Source organism: Macrotis lagotis, chromosome 8 (assembly GCF_037893015.1).
Source record: "Macrotis lagotis isolate mMagLag1 chromosome 8, bilby.v1.9.chrom.fasta, whole genome shotgun sequence".
Taxonomy (NCBI): Eukaryota; Metazoa; Chordata; class Mammalia; order Peramelemorphia; family Peramelidae; genus Macrotis; species Macrotis lagotis.
The window spans coordinates 10,471,247-10,491,671 of NC_133665.1; the positions used below are offsets into that span (position 1 = coordinate 10,471,247).

A 20,425-nucleotide genomic window follows, 5' to 3' on the forward strand; every position below is an offset into this window, starting at 1 on the left:
CAGCCAATGGGGGCCCGGAAGCGGGTGGGACCCGGGGAAGGGGAGGGGGGAGAGGTGGGCGGCACCTTCTCCTGTCAGCATGTGGGCGGGGGAGGGGGGCGCGGGGCGGGGGGAGGAAGGAGACGAGGGGAAGCGAAGCAGCCGCCGCCGCCGCCGCCGCCACCACCGCCGCCGCCGCCGCCGCGTTCCTCAGTTCTCGGTGCGGGCTCCGTGGCGCAGGCAGGGGCTGTGAGCGCGGGGCAGCCGGCGGGCAGCGGCGGCCGCGGCGCCATGGGGGGGCGGTAGGAGCGGGCCCGGCGGGCCGCGGAGGGGCGGCGGCGGCGGCGGCGGCGGCGGCGGTTGTGGCGGCGCTCGTCTCCCCGGCGGCGGCCCGGCCCTCCGGCGGGCCCGGCTGGGGCTGAGGGGGTGGGGTGCGTGGTGAGCGCGGGGCCGGGGGGGTGGGGAGGCGCCCGAGGCCCCGGGGTGGAGGGCAGAGAGAGCCGCCGGCCGCCCGGCCCCGCCGCCAGCCCGCCAGACGACGAGGACGAGGAGGAAGAGGCGGCGGCGCGGAGGGAGGAGGATGGAGGACAAGAAGGAGGAGGGCGAGGCCGAGATCCAGGAGCACGGGCCGGAGCACTGGTTCACCAAGTGGGAGCGGCAGTGCCTGGCCGAGGCCGAGCAGGAGGAGCAGCTGCCGCCCGAGCTGCAGGAGGAGGCGGCGGCCGCGCAGCCCGAGCACAAGCAGCAGAAGCTGTGGCACCTCTTCCAGAACTCGGCCACCGCCGTGGCCCAGCTCTACAAAGGTGAGGGGCCGCGGGGAGGGGCGCCGGGACGCCCCCCGGCGCACAAGATGGCGGAGCGGCCCCCGGCGCCCCCCTCTGACCCCGGCTTCCCCGGAGGGGGAGGGGAGCCCGGGCGGGGGGCCCGAGGGGTGGGGCCGGGGTGGGGAAGCCCTGCCTTCCGGGCCGGCCCAAGATGGCGAAGCTGGGCCCCGGCATGGGGGCGGGGAGGGGCCCCCCCGGGGGGGCTCCCCGTGCCGGGGCCTGCCCCCCCCCCCCGCCGCCGGCCCGGAAGCCGGTGCCTTCCCCCCCCCCCCGCGGCCCGGGCCGGGCCCGCTGCCACCGCCGGGAGCGGGGGAGGAGGCGGAGACGCCGGCCACAAAATGGCGAAGGAAGGGCCGGCGCTATTGTGAGCCGGGGCCGAGGGAGGGGCCGCCGCCCGGGGTCGGGCCGGGCCTCCCCCGCCTCGCGGCCCCGCGGCCCGCCGCGCCGACCCGCGGCCGCCCGGGAGGGCTCCGCCACCGGCCCGCCCGCGGCCCGACGGGCTCGGAGCCCCCCGAACAAAATGGCGAAACCTAACATGGCCGTTCCGAGCCGCTGACTCCCGAACCCTGTCTTTCTGTGTCTCTCTAGATCGAGTATGTCAGCAGCAAGGACTGTCCCTCTGGGTCCCCTTCCAAAATGCAGCCACTGCCGTTACCAACCTCTACAAAGGTAAAGAGACCTGGGCCTCCCTCCCGGGCGGAGGAGGGGAGTGTGTCTGGGGCCGCGCGGCCGGGCCGGGCCGGGCAGGGCCGGGCCCGGCGGCCTCCATGTGCGAGGAGCTTGTTTACAGCCAAAGGGGTAATTGCTTAGGTGACTAACCCCAGAGTCCTGACGTTCCGAAATTATGCTCAATAGAGTTGTCATTAAATGTCGTGAGGCGGAAAAATAGGAAGGGAAGCAGTTTCCAGGTTTTTTGTTTGTTTTTTTTTTTTTTTGTGTGTCATGGCCATGATGGGAATACTTGTAGCTGTCTTCTCTGAAAACAGGAGATGGTTGATTAGTTACGTGCGAGTCTAGATGATAGTTCACTGCCTTAAAATATTCCAAATAAGTCGAAATTTACTTCTTCGGTCTCCTTCATACTTGGGTGCAAGGCTTTGGTAGGCAGTCTTAACACTGATTTATAAACATTTTGATATTTGTGATTTTTGCATAATACACCTTTGACGTTAAAGCCTGTCCGTGGGTCATTAATTCTATTGCTGTACTTAGCAAAGAAGTAATTGCATTTTATACCAACACTGATTTTGGAAATAAAAAAAGATGTACTTTGGTTGAAAAAGGTTTGTAAGCCAAGTGATGAGACATTTATGAATTTCAAAGGTGGCTTCAGGAATCATCTACTTTGATGCTTCAGGTTTTTTTTTTGGCAAGGCAATGGGGTTAAGTGGCTTGCTCAAGGCCACACAGCTAGGTAATTGTTAAGTGTCTGAGGCCGGATTTGAACTCAGGTACTCCCAACTCCAGGGCCGGTGCACTATCCACTGCACCACCTAGCCACCCCTACTTGATGCTTTAAAAGATAAAATTGGTTGGTTACCAGTTCAACCAGCTGATTTGATGACTGCGATTGTGTATTCAAAGGGTTGGAGCTCCTGCTCCAAGAACATTCCTTCTGTACTTACTATTATCCCTTCTTAAAGGTACAGCATTAATGACATTTTTTGTATACATAGAACATCTAGGTAGGTTGTTGTGCAAAAATAAGAAATGGAAGCTACAAGTGTGTTTTCCATACTGATTTCTTGTTTCCAATGTTCAGTATAACATGGGTGACATGAACTCATAGGTAACAGTAATGTTGGTAAAAGCTTGTTTTGTCTCTGAATTTTTCACGTGGTTTCCTTTTCCACCACTAATTCTAAAAGGTTGAATAGAGTAATGTTTTTAGGGGGATAGGATTTATTTTGTCTGCTAGTGGCTGAGACAAGTGATAAAACTAATAAATTTCCATTTCTAAGTGCCATGTTTAACCTAATCAATGCTCGAATTTTGCTTTCCCTTTGGCTGTCATTGTGGTGATTTGAAAGAATACATAGGTACAAGAAAGGGCTTTAACTTTGAAAAAGTTGTGAGGCATAATAAAAACACAATTTCACTGATTTGGAAAAAGGCCAGAGATCTGAATTTTAAATTATTTTAGAAGTGCAGTTGGCTTAACATCATTTAAACTGATGTATCAGTACTAAAAAAGAAAAATGAAAAGTTGGTGAAAAATGACACTTCATGTTAATGCTGCTTAAATTCTAGAACATAAACATGAACATTTCACGCAGAAATTGAGGCACCCAAATTTCTTGAATATTATTACTAAAAAGTCTACTTGAGTGGTTTCCTTACCTATAAAAAAATGGAAAATTTGCCAAGGAAGAAGTTATTTTTGTTTCAAAAACATTACATTTTTAGTATTTTTTTTTAGTATTTTTTTATGACTATGCTGTAGTAGTGGAGTGTAATAAGGTTTCTTGTTAATATGGTTTCTGCTTGTGAACATAGTTAAAACATTTACCTTTATCAATTTAAACATGGAGATGTAGGATGTTATTTATGAAATTTGCCAGTAATGATCATCAATTGTAATCATTTTTTAAAAGATGTTATATGAGGTTTTTTGAAAAAAACTTTTTGAACAACCTTTTATAAAGCAGTGATGCTTTTAAAAAAAAAGATGAGGGGCGGCTAGGTGGCGCAGTGGATAAAACACTGACCCTGGAGTCGGGAGTATCTGGGTTCAAATCCAGTCTCAGACAATAATTACCTAGCTGTGTGGCCTTGGGCAGGCCACTTAACCCCATTTGCCTTGCAAAAAAAAAGGGAATAAAAAAAAAGATGATAGGGTCATAGATTTAGGAATGGATGCAATCCTCAAGGTGTAAGACACTTCTCATTTTACACTTGAGGACACTCTTGGGTTTTAGGTTTTGAACTTAGGCCTTTTTATTTTCAACCTGATGCGTTTTTTTTTTTCAACCATACTGTGCTATAGCATTATTAGACAAGTAATCAAGTAAACTTTTAAATATCAAAAGTTGTGTTGACACTTTGGGATTTTCTTGGCAAAAAAGTACTGGAGTGGTTTCCTTTCCTTCTCTACTTCATTTTACAGAAAAGGAAACTGAAGCAATTAAGCTGAGTGACTTGTCCCCAAGGTCAGTCACACAGTATACAACAGTAAGTTGTCTGAGACCAGATTTGACCTGAAGAAGATGAGCCCTGACTCTAGCTGGTACTTCTTTATTCACTGTGCCACCAGCTGCCCTGGATTGAAGTGTAGCTACCAAATAAAAGAAGGAACATACAGTCCTTTAATATAGTAGTTTTCATACTTTCTGCTCTAAGGATCCTTTTATTCTCTTAAAACTTTTGTATATGTGAATTTCATCTAAATAATCATAATAGAAATGAAAATATCTTAGTATTGTTATGAAGGTAGTTTAAACTTTGAGGACTCCCGAAAGGGTTTTGGGGGACTTCCAGGATGATTCCTAGACAACATTTTGAAAAGTCACTGGTTTAATATTAGAAACTGTTAAGCTGTAGGATTATATTTAGTATAAAATGATGAAAAGTGATACATTTGGGGTACTTTGGGCATTCCTATTTACTATTTTCTAAAATGAAGTTGAGAACTTTTAAGATGGAGGTAAATCTGAGGGGTCCCTTTAAGGGGCTGACAAGATGTTGGTTGGTTACCAGTTCAACCAGCTGATTTGATGACAGTGATTGTGTATGCAAAGGGTTGGAGCTCCTGCTCCAAGAACATTCCTTCTGTACTTACTATTAATCCCTTCTTAAAGGTACAGGAAAATTCTGACTGTTGGCTTCTTGCTTCTAATGAAATCCAGTATTTTTCTGAATAGCTATTAATATTTGTTCTCATTTCATAACATTTAGAAAATAAGTTATCAAGTTTTTCTATATTTTTGAAGATCTAGGCCTAGGACATTGTTGGTGTTCAGTATTTAGGAGGAACTTAGAGAGTACTTTGATTCTGTACTTTCTGTTGCTGGCAGGATAGGGATTTTTGGTGGTTGTTAAAGATAGAAATGTGTTTGAATCTTGGGAATGAATAGTTCTCCCCCCCCCCCCCAATTTTTTTGATGATTTATTCATCTTTCAAATGTTGGTGGTATTAAGAATCTTATTTCCTTTTTTCTATCTTGAATCCTCCCTATTTTTTGACCCTACTTTTATCAGTTGAGATAATGGGCTGGTCCCCCCCCCCCCCCCAGCTGTTCTATCATCCATGACTACTCTGGTCAATTCCCAGTCTAATGGCTGGAGAGTTCACCTGATTGGAAATAGTCACCAAAGTGCTCTACTTAGGGTCTCCCCCTCAATCTCCTTTCATAAAATTTTGGAGAAAATCAGAATAAAATAAGACCTGGGGGACTCTTTCAGTCCTTGCCTATACTCTGGTTTTTGGAGCTAGTTTGTTAATGTGCTGACTCTGGCTTTGAAAATGATTTTGGGGAGGGGGTTTCTGTGGCTGTTAAATGATTTAAGTTGCTAACTCCTTATCTAGAATAGCTTCTCATAAAGTTTTATTTAATGTTCTTTTAATTTTGTTTATTTAATTTTTTGGGAAGGGTCATTCCGAATTTTCCATATCTCAAACTGGTTCTGATAGTTTAGTGAATCCTGGCTACTACTTGGTACTTTGAGAGAAATCTCTTAGTGGATATACCTCTTGATTTATAGTTTCCTAAAATTTAGAGATGACCAGAGACAGCATGTTATAGTGAAAAGAACACTAGCTCCATAGCTAGGAGACTTGGGTTCAAATTCAATGCTCCTTTGGGTCTCAATTTCTTTTAATTGTAAAGACAAAAATTGGGTAAGTGTCCTTGAGGCTCTTTTTAGCTATAAATTTGTGTATCTTATTGCCTAGGACCACATTTTAAGTAGAGCTAGAATTCCAGCTCTGTTCCTTTCACTTTCTGCTTCATCAAACTTTTTTCCTTTGTACCATGACTGATATATGAGCATTTATCTAGTCCAAACTATTTGTAAATCCTGTTAGTGTAATAGTCTAGGAGCTTACATCTTGTTCAAGAGATTCTCTCTGGCTAGGGTTATTGGGGAGAAGAGTATTTGTATTCTGCTACTCTATAACATAAATTATATATTTATATATTTAGGGCTTTTCTTCAGAACTGTAAACATTCTGTACAGAAGTTAGAAGCATTTAGAAGATAATGATCAGGAAATGTTCTTAGGTATTTTTTTTTCCCTCCAAGTCATGTATTTTTTGAGTTACTGGCCATTTTGTTATAGCCTTTATATGAAGAAGCCAAGGGTAGCTAGGTGGCGCAGTGGATAGAGCACTGGCCCTGGGGTCAGGAGTACCTGAGTTCAAATTTGGCCTCAGACACTTAATAATTACCTAGCTGTGTGGCCTTGGGCAAGCCAGTTAACCCCATTTACCTTGGAAAAAAAAAACCAAAAAAAAATATGAAGAAGCCAACTAAAGAACTTTAAGATTCTGAAGGTCAGATAGAGGGGAGAGTGCATGCTTAATGGACATTTGGTCAGGAAAACTTTGTAAAGTCTATCTAGATAGTTGTAAAATTTGGCATCCCTCTAAATGGTTTTCTAGATTAATAAACCATTAACATTCATGTGATATTACTATCTAAGTTTAAGACTTTAAAGAAACAGTTTTTATAAACAGAGTCTTAAGTTAGCATCTTCTTAGATAATCTGTGCTGAAAATTAGGGGAAAAGCCTTATCTGTCCTATAAGTTTGGGGGAGTCAGTTTTTAATTGGATATTTTTATTAAAGTTAATTGTGTTTTATAGTAGGTCCGTGGGGTGGGTGGGCGCCCCCCTTTTTGGATTTTATCTAATTCACCTATGAGATATCTAATTTACTTATGAGAAGACAGTGTGATGTTCTAAAGTCTTAAGTTGTGCGCAATATATAGGGTATTTACTATTCTTGTTTTATTTGCCACTCCCATAGATTTTATTGAGAGGCAACCAGGTGGGAGACTTGGAATCAAGAGAATTGATGTTGAATGTTTACTATGACACTTAATAAATAACTCTGGGGCTTTGCTTTCCATATTTATTGCTCTGAGGAAAGAACTCAGTGCTGTTGAGGCATGAATTATTATTGTTGAGGCATTAGTGAAACCAATCAGACCTGAGTTTTAGTACCTAGGCTCTATAAGTGCTAATTCAGCTATTGGAGTATTTCTAGAACTTCAAGGAAGGTGGCAGATGGTCTGCATTCTTTGATAAGCAAGAAAATCCTACTCACCATATCTATATTTGCACATATACACGTGTTTATGTGTATGCATAATATACATAATATATAACTATTATTTATCAATTCACGAATAAACATTTGACTATTGGAGAAGAAACTTTATTTTGGGTTGGGGTGGGGGTTTGGACTTCTAATTTAATTTGTGCAAAGGAACTTTTCTGATGTATCTATGCAGATCTGGCTATCTCCTTGTAATAAGGTTTTAAATTTGCCTTATGACACTGAAAGGTTGAGTGATTTCTTCATGGTCACACAGCTATCTATAGTATATAGACAAGACTTGAATCTGATTTCTCAGTCTTCTATGCACTACTAGTCATGATAGGAGTTTAAAAATAGTGTCTACTTATATAATTTGACATTCTAGGTAGGATTTGAAAGCAGTCATCAGATTGTAGACGTCTATAGGGGATTATTCCCTTGGAGGAAATTAGTAAAGACTGCTTTCCTTAGTTATTCTTTCTTTATGGTTAATTAATACTTAAAGTAGGGTGGATAGAAAACATTTTTTTATAAAAATCTTAATTGGGGTGAATCTGAAGAAAGCTTTTTCTCCTTTGTGGACAGCTACATTGATAACTCAAATTTTAATAATCACTGTTTGGCTATAATTAATTTTGTTTGGGTTGGGCTCTGCTTCTTTGCAATCTGTTATTGCTGAACTTGAAAGACTGTCTTCTAGGGGCGGCTAGGTGGCGCAGTGGATAAAGCACCGGCCCTGGAGTCAAACCTGGGTTCAAATCTGGTCTCAGACACTTAATAATTACCTAAGCTGTGTGGCCTTGGGCAAGCCATTTAACCCCATTTGCCTTGCAAAAAAACCTGGAAAAAAAAAGATTGTTTTTTGATCAAACTAAAAATATTCTTGAGATGGTATAATTTTTTTTTTTAATTTAAGGCAATGGGGTTAAGTGATTTGCCCAAGGTCACACAGCTAGGTAATTTAGTGTCTGAGGTTGGATTTGAACTCAGATCCTCCTGACTCCAGGCTGGTGTTCTATCCACTGCTCTACTTAGCTGCTCCCAGAGATGGTATAGTATAATTTTTAAATTTTAAATAGTCTCTTGTTCTCAAATTTCAGTGGAACTACTGACATAAATACTGTTGTATTGGAATGTGGACTATAACTGATCTGAAATAACTTTAATGAATCCATTTACTTTTAATAAGAAAAATCTGAATATATGAAAATAAATGGTACTGTTAGAGTTGGGCCAAACTTTCATTTTTCATGACACTTGGGCTTTGGCCCCAGGAAAGTTAGTTTTTGATACCAGCACATGTATGCTAGTAAATGTTTAAACAATTGGCTCTTGGGGCAAAAAACTGAACCTGTAGTAATCTGCATTAACATTGACTTCGTGACTTCAGTCCAGACAATTAACAATAAACCAAACCCTAATTTGTAGCATTAGTTCAATTCTGAGGTGTAAATGCTCACTATGAAAATGTAATAGTAGCCTTTTCCAGATGACTCCAGCATACTCTTCAGTACTAATACTCCCTGAAGCTCTGTGGATATACTTAATTATTGTTGAGAGCTGATAGAATTGTCATAGATTTCCCAGATTAGGAGTTACAATTTGCTTATGGCATTCAAAGAGGGAGTAGGATTTGGCTTTTGAAACTGATTTTTGAATCCTAGGGTTCAGTGTCTCTTTTTTGGACCCTGAATTGTTATAAAAATCATCTGAGCAACAACAAAAAATTATTGGTCTGGAACTTGGAGAATCTATGTTCAAATTCTGTCTCTGTTAGGAGAGTGCCCTCCAAAATCAGTTACATAACTATTCTGAGTCTTAGTTTCCTCTTCTGCAAAATGGTGGTAATAATTCTTAAACTATGTATCTCACAAGGTTGTTGTGAATGAAATCTTTAGTAAATCTTACTGTTCAATGTGAGTTAGTGTGAGTTACTACTCTGACTACTCTTCATGTAGGTAGTTGATATCTCATACTAAGGAGACAATGAATTTATTTTAGACCATCTAAAACCACAAATAAACATTACTATGCCTTCTAAATTGGATAGGATAAGAAAGAATATTTTAAAACAGTAATGCATTAAAGTTTATAATTTAAAAGTTTTATTTCCCTCCCATGCTTTAGACTTAACTGTTGCTTAGGGAAAAGACTGAAATTAGAGAATTTTTGGACATAAGACCATCTTTGCACTACTCTGCATCTTAGACATAACCGACTCTATGCTTTTGTATATTGTATTTCTGAAACTTTGTATGTTTTCTGGAGACTTCTTTACTTAGCTTCATGTTATAGGGGAGGGTAGCAGGGATTTAAGATAAATTTCTGAACTAAAGTGACTGACCTAGTATTCTAATAAGGATTCAAAATTAATCCATAGCTTCAACCAGTGAAACATTTTAAATTATGTCTTTAAATCTGTATGATTGCATTATGATCTTTGTTGTTTGGAAATTTTACTTTTTATGTCCTACAATCAAAATAAAATTCCTTTACCTAGAATCTTCAGTGTTGTGCTTTTTAAACCACTTTCTTGGTCTTTCTCAGTTTGGTTTATATGAAATTTTGTTTTTCATTTTTGTTGTGGTTTGTAAGTATATATTTCTTTGCTTCATCTTATACTTTGGACTGTCCAAATTTGTTGCATATTTGTTCTGCATATCTTAGTTGATAAAATTTGTTTCTCTGTTCTGATTTTTATTCTTGGAATGCTGTTATCTGACTAGTCTTCTCTCCATTCAGTTCCTTTTAAAATATATTCCTCCTGAATTATCTTTTGCCCATAACCATTGAAGAATGCTTAATAGGAGAGGAGAGAGTGAGGATGCTTAATAGGAGAGGAGAGAGTGAGGAGTGAAAATGGGAGTGTAGACTACTCTAGTTATGAGCTTGATTCAAAAGATTTTTTCAGTGTAGGCTCAAGCATCTTGACTGCTCTGGGTCAGTGGCTTTCCCTTCTTTTAATATGTTAGAAGTCAAACAGGTGAAATGGGGTGCAATGCAGCACTCTTAGGTTTGTAGCATGATTTCACTTTCTTGTTTTTTTATGGCTACTGCCTCTTCCTCTAATCATAGGGCTTTAAGCATTTCTCTGTGTCCAATTATGTGAAAGTATATGTTCTTGCTAACTGCTTTAATTTGTCTGTTTTCTCTTGTATTCTTATTGGAAGCATAATTGACCATTATATTCATTTTTATGATGTATCTTTAGGTGCAATTAACCTGTTTATTTTGGGGGCCTGAAATTTGTTTCAGTGGGACCTCTTTTCTGAATTGTACAGGCAAAAACCATTTTTTTTTTAACAATAAAATTTTATTAGGAGCAAACTCAATGATTTAAAAACAAAATGAGGATTAAAATAATACACTTAGGACTATTTACACTTAATATATATTATTTATCCCTCCTGATCTAGCTATGAACTTAGAGAAATGTTTTACATGATATTCATGTTTGTTTTTCTTCTGCTGTTTTACATTTTTGTTTCTTAGATGATAGTCCTTGTTTACTATTTTTTCCATATATTACACACGTATATAGGTATATCCTCAGTTTCCATATATTTATATCATGTATGTATGTATATCCTCTCTGGCTTTTCACTTTTTTTAGTTTTTTTTTTTTTGCAAGGCAGTGGGGTTAAGTGGCTTGCCCAAGGCCACAGTGCTAGGTAATTAAGTGTCTGAGATTGGATTTGAACTCAGGTACTCCTGACTCCAGGGCCGGTGTTCTATCCACTGCACTACCTAGCTGCCCCTTTTTCACTCTTTTTAATATGTGAACTCTTATCTGTAACAAAACTAACCCACATAGTGACTTTGACCTCATAGCATATGGAATAATTCTGCATTTTGTTCATTGTATTTCATAAGGATCTAACTCGTTATGATGGGAGAATTTTTTTTTTTTGTTATTGAGTGATATATATATATATATATATATATATATATATATATATATTCATTTTCCACATGCTGCTAAATTTCCTTATTCAGTTAGGGATTTGCTATAATAATGGAAGCACTTCCTACCATTTGAGAGCACAACTAGTCAATCATTTATCTTTTTCTTCCTAGATTTAAAAACAAATTTAGGATTTGAAACTGCAATGGAAGAAAATGACAAATTAAGAATTTTATAAAAATTTATGAAAGAATTATTTACTTTATAAAATGGTCAGTAATAAGGGATATGCTTTATTTATAAGTTAAGTGATTAGAAATGCATCAGTAATTTGCGTCTAAGACTTGGAAACAAACTTCAGTGACTAAAGATTTTCTAATACTTGACTATTAGAGAAACTATACAAAAGGACTGTTAATAGGATCATTTTACTGAACCAGCAGGAAGTACCAAAGTGGATAACTGAAAAATGAGGAGATGATTTGACAAATTTTAGTACAGTATTCTAGATTATTGAGTCTATGAGCATTAGAAGTGACTACTAGAGACTGGGACTGCTGACATTGTTGTCAAGTACCTAGATTCCAAGAAAGATGTAATAATCATTTCATCCTGAAGTTTAATATTTTATTATCAAAAAAAATCAGCATTTCCCCCCCCTTTTTAAAAATGTATCTTGGGGGTGTCTAGGTGGTGCAGTGGATAGAGCATCGGCCCTGGAGTCAGGAGGACCTGAGTTCAAATGTGGCCTTAGACACTTAATAATTACCTAGCTGTGTGGCCTTGGGCAAGCCACTTTAAACCCATTTCCTTGCAAAAACCTAAAAAAAAATTACCTTCACAAACCTTGCTGTGTTGAGTATGCTTTTTATTAGATCTGTTAAATCTGTGGGAATGTGTTTCTGAAATTGCATTATGAATTAACCTATACTTAGGATCTGATTTAAAAAAGTTTTTTTAAAAGTACCTATTGTTTAAAGTGGGGTACACTTTTACTTTTTTGAATCATTTTCAATAATTTCATTGAATTGGGAGGGTGGATGGGAATTAAGTTTTTAGAACACAATTGTTATGATTGTACCTGATTTAAGAAGAAAATCCTGATCACAAAATAAGATCTTATCAGTGAGGAAATAGAATTGGCCTACTCAAAATAAGTCTTAACTTAAATTTTTTTTTCTATGAAAATTTCTTCATATTTTTTCTTTTACTGCTTAAGGAGATATGCAATACTTTAATCATTCAGAAAATGTTAATATGCTTAAAGGTTTTTTCAGTCAGGCAGTCTTTTAAAAAAGGGTCTGATTTAGATCTAATTGCTTTTATCATGAAGTTCTACTATTTGTAGTCATATATTCACAAGTCACTTTATAGTTTTTTTTTAAAGTTTAAAGACAATTCATTTAAAGAACATTGATTATATGAAATCAGTTTCTTAGATCTGAGCAATTTGTAAAATTTTTACTTTGTAGCCTTATTAAAAAAACACAGTAACTGATAAATATATATCTTTTTTTTTTTTAAACAGAAAGCGTGGATGCCCATCAACGAAGTTTTGATCTAGGAATTCAAATTGGCTACCAGCGTCGCAATAAGGATGTGTTAGCATGGGTTAAAAAAACGCAGAAGAACTATTCGTAGAGAAGACTTGATCAGCTTCCTCTGTGGAAAAGTTCCTCCTCCACGAAACTCTAGAGCTCCCCCAAGACTAACTGTAGTATCCCCTAATCGAGCTACTTCAACAGAAACTAGCTCATCTGTAGAGACTGATTTGCAACCCTTCCGTGAAGCCATAGCTCTGCATGGTAAAACTTTTTAAAAACATTTCTCTGCTAAAAATGATTATGACTTGTTTGGACTTCTTTTCTTGCTCAGAGTTGAATTTAGGAATGTTGTCTTTTTTTTCTATTAAGCTAAAATATATTGACATTGAGGTGTTATTAGGAATATATTAATAGGATGTTAACTAAGAGCTTAGTTAAATAACTTCTTAGATTGCCAGTTAGACCTAATTTTCTAATGATCCAAATGCTGTTTTAAGCTAAATATTCTGTGCCAAGTGTGTGTTAGCAGGTAGTGAAAATAGTATTCCTGAATTTGCATTGTTCTTTCAATTAATTGGATTTTTTTTATCTCATGTGTACTGATTAATCTTTATTCCTAAGGATATTTCTTAGATTTTTAAAGTTGTAATATTTATTATTATCTACCTATTTGCAGCTAAGGGTAAGGATTCAGTGAACCTGAAGCATGTGGATAATTATTTTTCTTTCAGAAGCCCCTGTAAAAGCATATTTATTTTTCTAATGATTTTTATAGTAATGGTGTACTTAGCACCAACCAGAGATGAAATGAATTTTTACTTTTTTTGCTCTACTCTTAGTTTCTAGTTGATAATATCTGAAACATCAAGGGTCCTGAAGGCTTATGAACATGTTCCTTTTCCTAGAACTGGAATTAATATGAATCAAGGTGTATATTTTACCAAAATGTATACACAGTCAACTTCAGGAATGCAGTTTATTGAAATACATTTTTATTTTCCTTATTAAAAATATTTTATTTTAAGTACTTAACTAAGAACATTTCTCAAAAACTTTAAGGTTTGCACAGTACTATTCTATCCCTTTAAAACTCAGTGCAAATATTATGTTAATACAGATGAGGAAAAAGATTCAGAGAAGTTAGGTGTCTTACCAATGCCACAACTACATAAATAGTAATAAATAGCAGGACTAGAATTTAAAGCTGTCTTCTGGTAGTACATGTTAAGCGTTCCAAGGTCTTATGATGATGGTTGTCCTTCATTCTTGAAGAAGACTGTGACATCAGGGAGCTGTGATCCACATGATGATGACAAGCACAAGAATTAGATTTGAGTGAGGGTGTGCCGTGCTAAGTCATCAGCCTTACTTTCTTCTCCCGAGCCATCTGGATCTAGTGGCCAGGTATGAATCAGGATGACTGGAGATGACCCTGCATGCGAGGCAGTCAGGGTTAAGTGACTTGCCCAAGGTCACACAGTATATGTCTGAGGCCAGATTTGAGCTCAGGTTCTCCTGACTCCCAAGTCTGGTGCTTTATCCCCTGCACCACCTTACTCTCTTAAATCTCTATCACAATCAATACATATCTGCTTAATTGCTATTCTTGTTAAGTTCTCAGAGCAAAGGTGTACATTTTTGGGTTTTAATGCATATTTTTGGGTGCCAGCCAAATAGTACTATTTAATCTGTTATTCCTGGCACTCATAAGATGAGCCCATTTCCTTTTTTTTTAAACAGTTTTGATATTTTCTGTTTTTTTTTTTTATGCCACCATGGGTTCCATTTCCATTTTCTGATTTCCTATAGAATTTCACTTAAGTTACTTATTGCATATAAGTCATAATTGGTGATAGTTTTCAACCTACTTAGGTTTAGCATGTTACTACCTCCATTATTCTAAAGTCATCTATAATATTGATTTCTGAAGATTGCTTGTGGTTTTCTCTTATTTCACAAATGTGACCAAGAGGATAATACAATTGAAAGATGTAGAAATCAGTCAGAGAGCTTACCTGCTATGTGTCAGGCACTGGGTTAAAAGCAAAAACAGACCTTTCCCTCATTGTGAACCTGTTTTACTAGGGAAGTAAAAGTAGATAGAAGGTAATGAAGATAGGAATGGGAAAGGGACTTATTAGCTGGAAGTGGGGAGGGAAAGACTTAGTCTAGATAGATAATGGTATTTGAGCTGAATCTTGAAGGGAAACTAACAGATCTGGGTTGAGAAAAGTAGTTGAGAGATGGAGTGTCATGTGTGAAGAAGATCAATTAGGCAAATATCTGCAAACATTTCTTGCATGAATGGTAAAGCTGTTCTTTTAGGTGACTAGGTTTCTCAGTGAGGATTCCCTGTAGGATTTGGGGCTTAATGCATTCACCATAATATCCTCTAATATCTCAAGGCACTCACCTTCAAGAGGGATTTCTGTTCTGGGCAGGTCATCATTCAGTGATGAAAACAGCCTTGCAATCATATTAAAGCCTTGTTTAATACTTGTCTGATAATGTTAATGAGAACTTCATTGAGCAGAGTTCTCTGGTTAGAAAATGCTTGAATAGACTGAAAGCTGGAGAGACAGATTTACTTAAGAAATAAATTGAGGGGCAGCTAGGTGTCGTAGTAGATAAAGTACCGGCCCTGGAGTCAGGAGTACCTGGGTTCAAATCAGGTCTCAGACATTTAATAATTACCTAGCTGTGTGGCCTTGGGCAAGCCACTTAACCCCATTTGCCTTGCAAAAACCTTAAAAAAAAAAAGAAAGAAATTGAAATAGGAAACAATAATTTTGCTTGATATACATATGTAAGGCAATCCTGACCTGAAAAACAGTAGTACTGAAAACTTCAACTAAGTGACTAAGCATATAGGAAGATGCAATATAAGATTATCTATATTCGTTATAGGTGTTATTTCTTGCACTTCAGTATTTTAAAAATGTGTTCAACATAAAGCTGAAGAACAAAGGAGTCCTATAAATAATATAGTTTATGCTTGTTATTGTAACCGCATGAAGACAACTTGACAAATGACAATAAGTTTTAAAATCCCATGGCTTTCAAGTATTACATTCAAAATGTTACAGAATCCCAGTTCTGTGATATACTTGAATAAGAGCCTTTGCTTAGAAGACCTTTAATAAGAAGGAAATTCTATTCTGTGGAGTTTTGCCTAAAGCATTTCATTCTCTTTGTTTCAGAAATTACTTAAACTACATTCTCTTCCAACTAAATTTCTTTCAAATCAATATTAAGATTGTATAAATAGGTGCTACTATTTACTTAGATTATTTCAATTTTAATATCTCTTAGTTTCTCAATGTCCTATTTGCTTAGTTTTCTATTCCTATAGGATAATAGATCTAGAGTTGGAAGGGACCTTAGGCCATTTAGTACCACCTTCTCATTTTACAGATGAGGAAACTGATTTTTGTGTCTGATTTATAAAGATAGATGTGACCTTTTAAATATTTTCTGTCATATTTATATTTAGAATTTATTGTTTATTATAAGTGTTGCTACATGCTAGGCATTATTGTCAGATAGGAGGCATAAAAGTGAGAGGATTTTCTGGAGGACTTGACCTATTTCTCATTCTCTCCCGAATTAGTTTGTAAAGCTCTGCAGAACAGCATTTGACCTGAGCAATCCTTGTTAGTTACTGAGCATTTATTAATTGCCTGCTTTGTTTCAGTAATTGTGCTGAACCCTGGAGATACAAAAACAAAAGTGAAACAGGCTCTTCAAAGACTTTACATTCTAATGGAGGGGAAGAGAAAGAAAAGGGGTGTTGTTTGTGTGTCTTTGTGTGTGTGTGTGTGTGTGTGTGTGTGTGTGTGTGTAAACTTATACACGTTTACATAGAGAATAAATATGAGGTCTTTTGGAGAGAAAGGACACTAGTAAATGGTTGAATCAGTGAAGCCTTAATTTGGAAGATGATGCTTGAGCTAAAAGAAGTTAGGGTTTACAAAAAAGTTGAGCCAAGGAAGGATGACTTTCTTAGCATGGGGGGAATAGCTACATAAGCAAAGGAGAATTAAATTAACTTTAAGGGGATTTTATGCCCTCACCCCTTTACAGGTGTAACATGTTTTGTCAGCTTCCTTAGTGACAATAAAATAAAATTCCCTTGGATAGAACCCATCGTTCACATATTGTTAGCATGAATTTGTTCACAAAGAAGATAAAGTTTTTAGGGAAGACTTGGAGGAAATCATAATTACAAATTAATTTTTAATGCTATCTTTGTGTGTATATGTTTATAGTAACTCAAATGAATAGTGGTGTGTTGGTGTGTTATCACTTGAATTTTATTTGTTCCCCTTTAATGAACCAGTTAATTTGTAAATATTACAATGTATAAAAATGATTTGGTTAAAATGGTTTTAAATTTGCAGAATTAATCTCATAAGTAAGTTAAACATCTTGCCTTAAATTCTTTTTATGCTTAATTTGCCTGGCCAAACTTTTTTCAGATGTTTAATTTCTGAAGTTTATTTTACTAATAAATCTAAATTGATATGCAATCTAAAATTTAATGGATTGAAGGTAATGAGTTTGTAAATATTTTCAAGAGCTAAAGGATAAGATTCCATTTGTGCATTGGGATAGTTTCACAAACTAAAATCAACCTGTAATCAAAATGTTTTAAGATTCATTTTTTTGTCTTGATTTAATAGTATTAAGCTCTTATGTTTTGAGGGACTGTACTGTAAAGTACTGTAAGAAACTGTCTTTACCCTCACCTCTTTTCTATTTTGAGAAGAAATAATAAAAAATTTTCCTCTCAACTCTTTTCCTTTCCCCATTGAATTAACAAGCATAATGCCATAATGCCATAATGAATTTTTCTTCAGGGTATAGTGCTTTATCCTTGATTAGAATGGACCAGAGGTTTCCAAAGTGGGTGGTGCTATCATGAACCCTGACTGGATAATCTTCTAGTCTGAAGATGGAAGATGGGAAGGATTACAACTCATCCCACCTAATTAATTATAGGTTCATCTCCAACACAGCTGTAGGACCTTCTTTGCAGGTTATCATTCAACATTCTTAGTGTTCTGTCCTCTCCCCTCTCTCCACCCTCCCCAGTAAATTGTCATTCTCTGTTACAACCCTAGGCAGGATGTGAGCATGAAAAGAAAACAGGCAAAATTTCTTACTCTCCTTCAGATCCTACATCTTATCTGGCACATTGCCTATTAGCTTGTCCAGGAGTAAAATTCCTGCCCCCCCCCCCCCCCCCCCCATGGAACCCCTGTTTCTTTTAGGTTTGATCAAGACAATCATGCAGGATGATCAGACATGGATAAATGGTCATTTGCAATTGCAGACTTTATGTATTGCCCCGCCCAAATCTACTCCCCCCTTTGAAATTCTCTTGGTTCTGTGAGATCATACATCTTTTTCTATTCACTCAGACACAGTTTTGCTGTTCTTGAATTATCACGCATATTCCATTTCTCAAACAATTACAAAGTCTTGCTGTTTCTACCTCTTCATTTCTTGAATCTGTCACCTCCCTACTTGTAAAAGTGGTAAGAACCTCATTCAGGCCCTCATCACTGATTGCCCAGATTTCTTCCCACTTAAAAGCCCATCTTCCATACAAGAACTAAATTGATATTCCTAAAGAACAAACCTTAATCATGACAATCCCTACTCTAGTAGCTAGTGTGCGTTCTAGTATCAAATATTAATATGTTTAATTCACACTTCTAAAGTTTTTGTGGTATGTTTAATAATGTTCATAGTTATTATTAATAATAGTACATGTATGTAATTTACAATTAAATATGTATCTTGGGTACATGCTTAAAAATGTACTGATGGGGGATGTGATCAGAAAAAGTTGGAGACCACTGCAATAGACAAATAAAATAAAGCCAGTTTTCCACTCTTTACTACCTTAAAACTCCAGGTTTATCTCCATTCTTTGGATTTTAATTCTGGTATTCTCTACTTCTAGTATCACTCAGCAAGGGCATCATTTGAACTGAAGCTATAGTAGCAATCTTAATTCTTTTTTTTTTTTTTTAAGTTTTTGCAAGGCAATGATGTTAAGTGGCTTGCCCAAGGCCACACAGCTAGGTAATTATTAAGTGTCTGAGGCTGGATTTGAACTCAGGTACTCCTGACTCCAGGGCTGGTGCTCTATCCACTGCACCACCTAGCCGCCCTATAGCAGACTTAATTTATCTAGAAGAAGGAGATATAATAGATAGAACATTGAACTTGTCAGGAAGTCTTGAGTTAATAGTCTGCCCTAACACTGGTGATGTGAGCCTGGGCAAGTCATTTAATTTCTTCTTCAGTTTCTTATCTGTGCAATATACAGATAATAGTAGTACATATCTCTTAGATTTGTTGTGGAGATCAAATGAGATATTTGTTCAGTGCTTTACAAATCTTAAAGCATTTATAAATGTTAGCTATCTTCATTATCATTAACCAAAGAGATAGGATATTAAATTTAAGCATTTCCTTTCAGTCACTCATTTGCAAATGGTTTCCCTTATGAAATAAGCATCCCTTTCCTCTAAGAAAGGGTGAATTGCTGAATATATAAAAAGAATAGAAATTAGATTTCAGTTAACTGAATCTGCAGGTCAGGGTGAGTCATGTTTCTTTAGTAATTTGGTTGTGAGGTGAAGGAGAATGCATTATAGTTTGATTAATGCAAACTGCTATAGCACAACTTGAAAGAGAGAAGGGGAAGAGAATGAGTATATGGTTATTTTTCTAAAGTTTTTGTTTTTAGGTGCAGGGGTAATAATTCTGCAGTTGGATAAAGGCATTGTTAGTATAAAAGATATTTTCACCAGAGCTTTTATATGAAAGTCTTTTCTGTACCAGGGAAATGCCAAGGATCTTTTCTTTGTAGAATAAAGATGTAAAGCATAGTTGTGTTTATAATTATCTATTCTTGGGTTATGTATGTTTATTATCCACATGTTTAGAAATCAGTCTACCACTTGGTTTGAAATTGGTAAACCCAAACATGGCCATATTACTCTTCTCCTGGATTAGAGTTTCCAACTGTCTTGAAAGGGGTATGAGTTGTGGTTCCTTTTATTAAAGCTTTCCTTTGATAAATCTCTCTTCTCTGAGCAGTAGGGGGGTCATGCCCTATATTGTTTATACATTTGTACTTTACAAAATGCTTTCTAACATAGTAAGTGCTCAGTAATAAATATATCTCATATATGATGACTGGTTATTCATACCAATGTTTCTTGTCACTGATGTAGAAAATGTTGGTATTTCTGTAATTATTGGGCATACAGTAATCTTCCTTCCATGTTATTTATTTTGGGGATATAGTTTTGTAGTTTACTATAAAGTTTATCACCAATTATTAGCTTTCTAAAAAAGAATCAGCTAGAAAAATGTGTTAATATATAAGATAGTTCTCAAAGCTCATGTACTAAAACCCAGGGATAGCTTTGAATAATCTGAGCAAGCAAGTAGTTTACACCCTCATTGGAAACTTTTTTACAGATTTTTATAGAATTCTAACAGATTTATTATTATTATTATTGTTATATTATTATTATTCCTCAGTACAATGTATATAAAAGAAGGTTATTTGCCTTTTAGGAAGATAAGAATCAGGCAGTGCTTTATAGAAAAAGATTGCTTTATTATTGTTTTATTGTTGCTTTTTATTTTTAAATATAATTTCATAATAGTCATCTGCAGAAATCTTTAAAAAGACTTCTATCTAAAATTCTTAGACTTAAAAGGGTAAAACCTTATATTGGCACATCTCAAAACTTGGTTATCTTAGGCAACCTATTCTGTGAGAATTCTTTAGTTTGAGATTTAACTATCATATCAGCTGTTAACATTTTTGGGTGGTACCACAATTGGATAGAGTTAGTATTTTTAGTGAAAAAGAGGTAGTGCTTCT

General features: G+C 37.6%; 1 protein-coding gene across 1 annotated transcript in view; it reads left to right on the top strand.

Moving 5' to 3' along the window:
• The first annotated feature begins 435 nt into the window (after nt 1-435).
• HAPSTR1 (HUWE1 associated protein modifying stress responses) overlaps nt 436-20,425 on the top strand; it is a 41,234-nt gene continuing 21,244 nt past the window's right edge. Inside the window, 4 exon segments of the mRNA XM_074196371.1 lie at nt 436-782; nt 1,392-1,472; nt 12,495-12,580; nt 12,582-12,771. Of these exon segments, the coding sequence (XP_074052472.1) occupies nt 560-782; nt 1,392-1,472; nt 12,495-12,580; nt 12,582-12,771 (580 nt within the window). The 5' untranslated portion in view covers nt 436-559.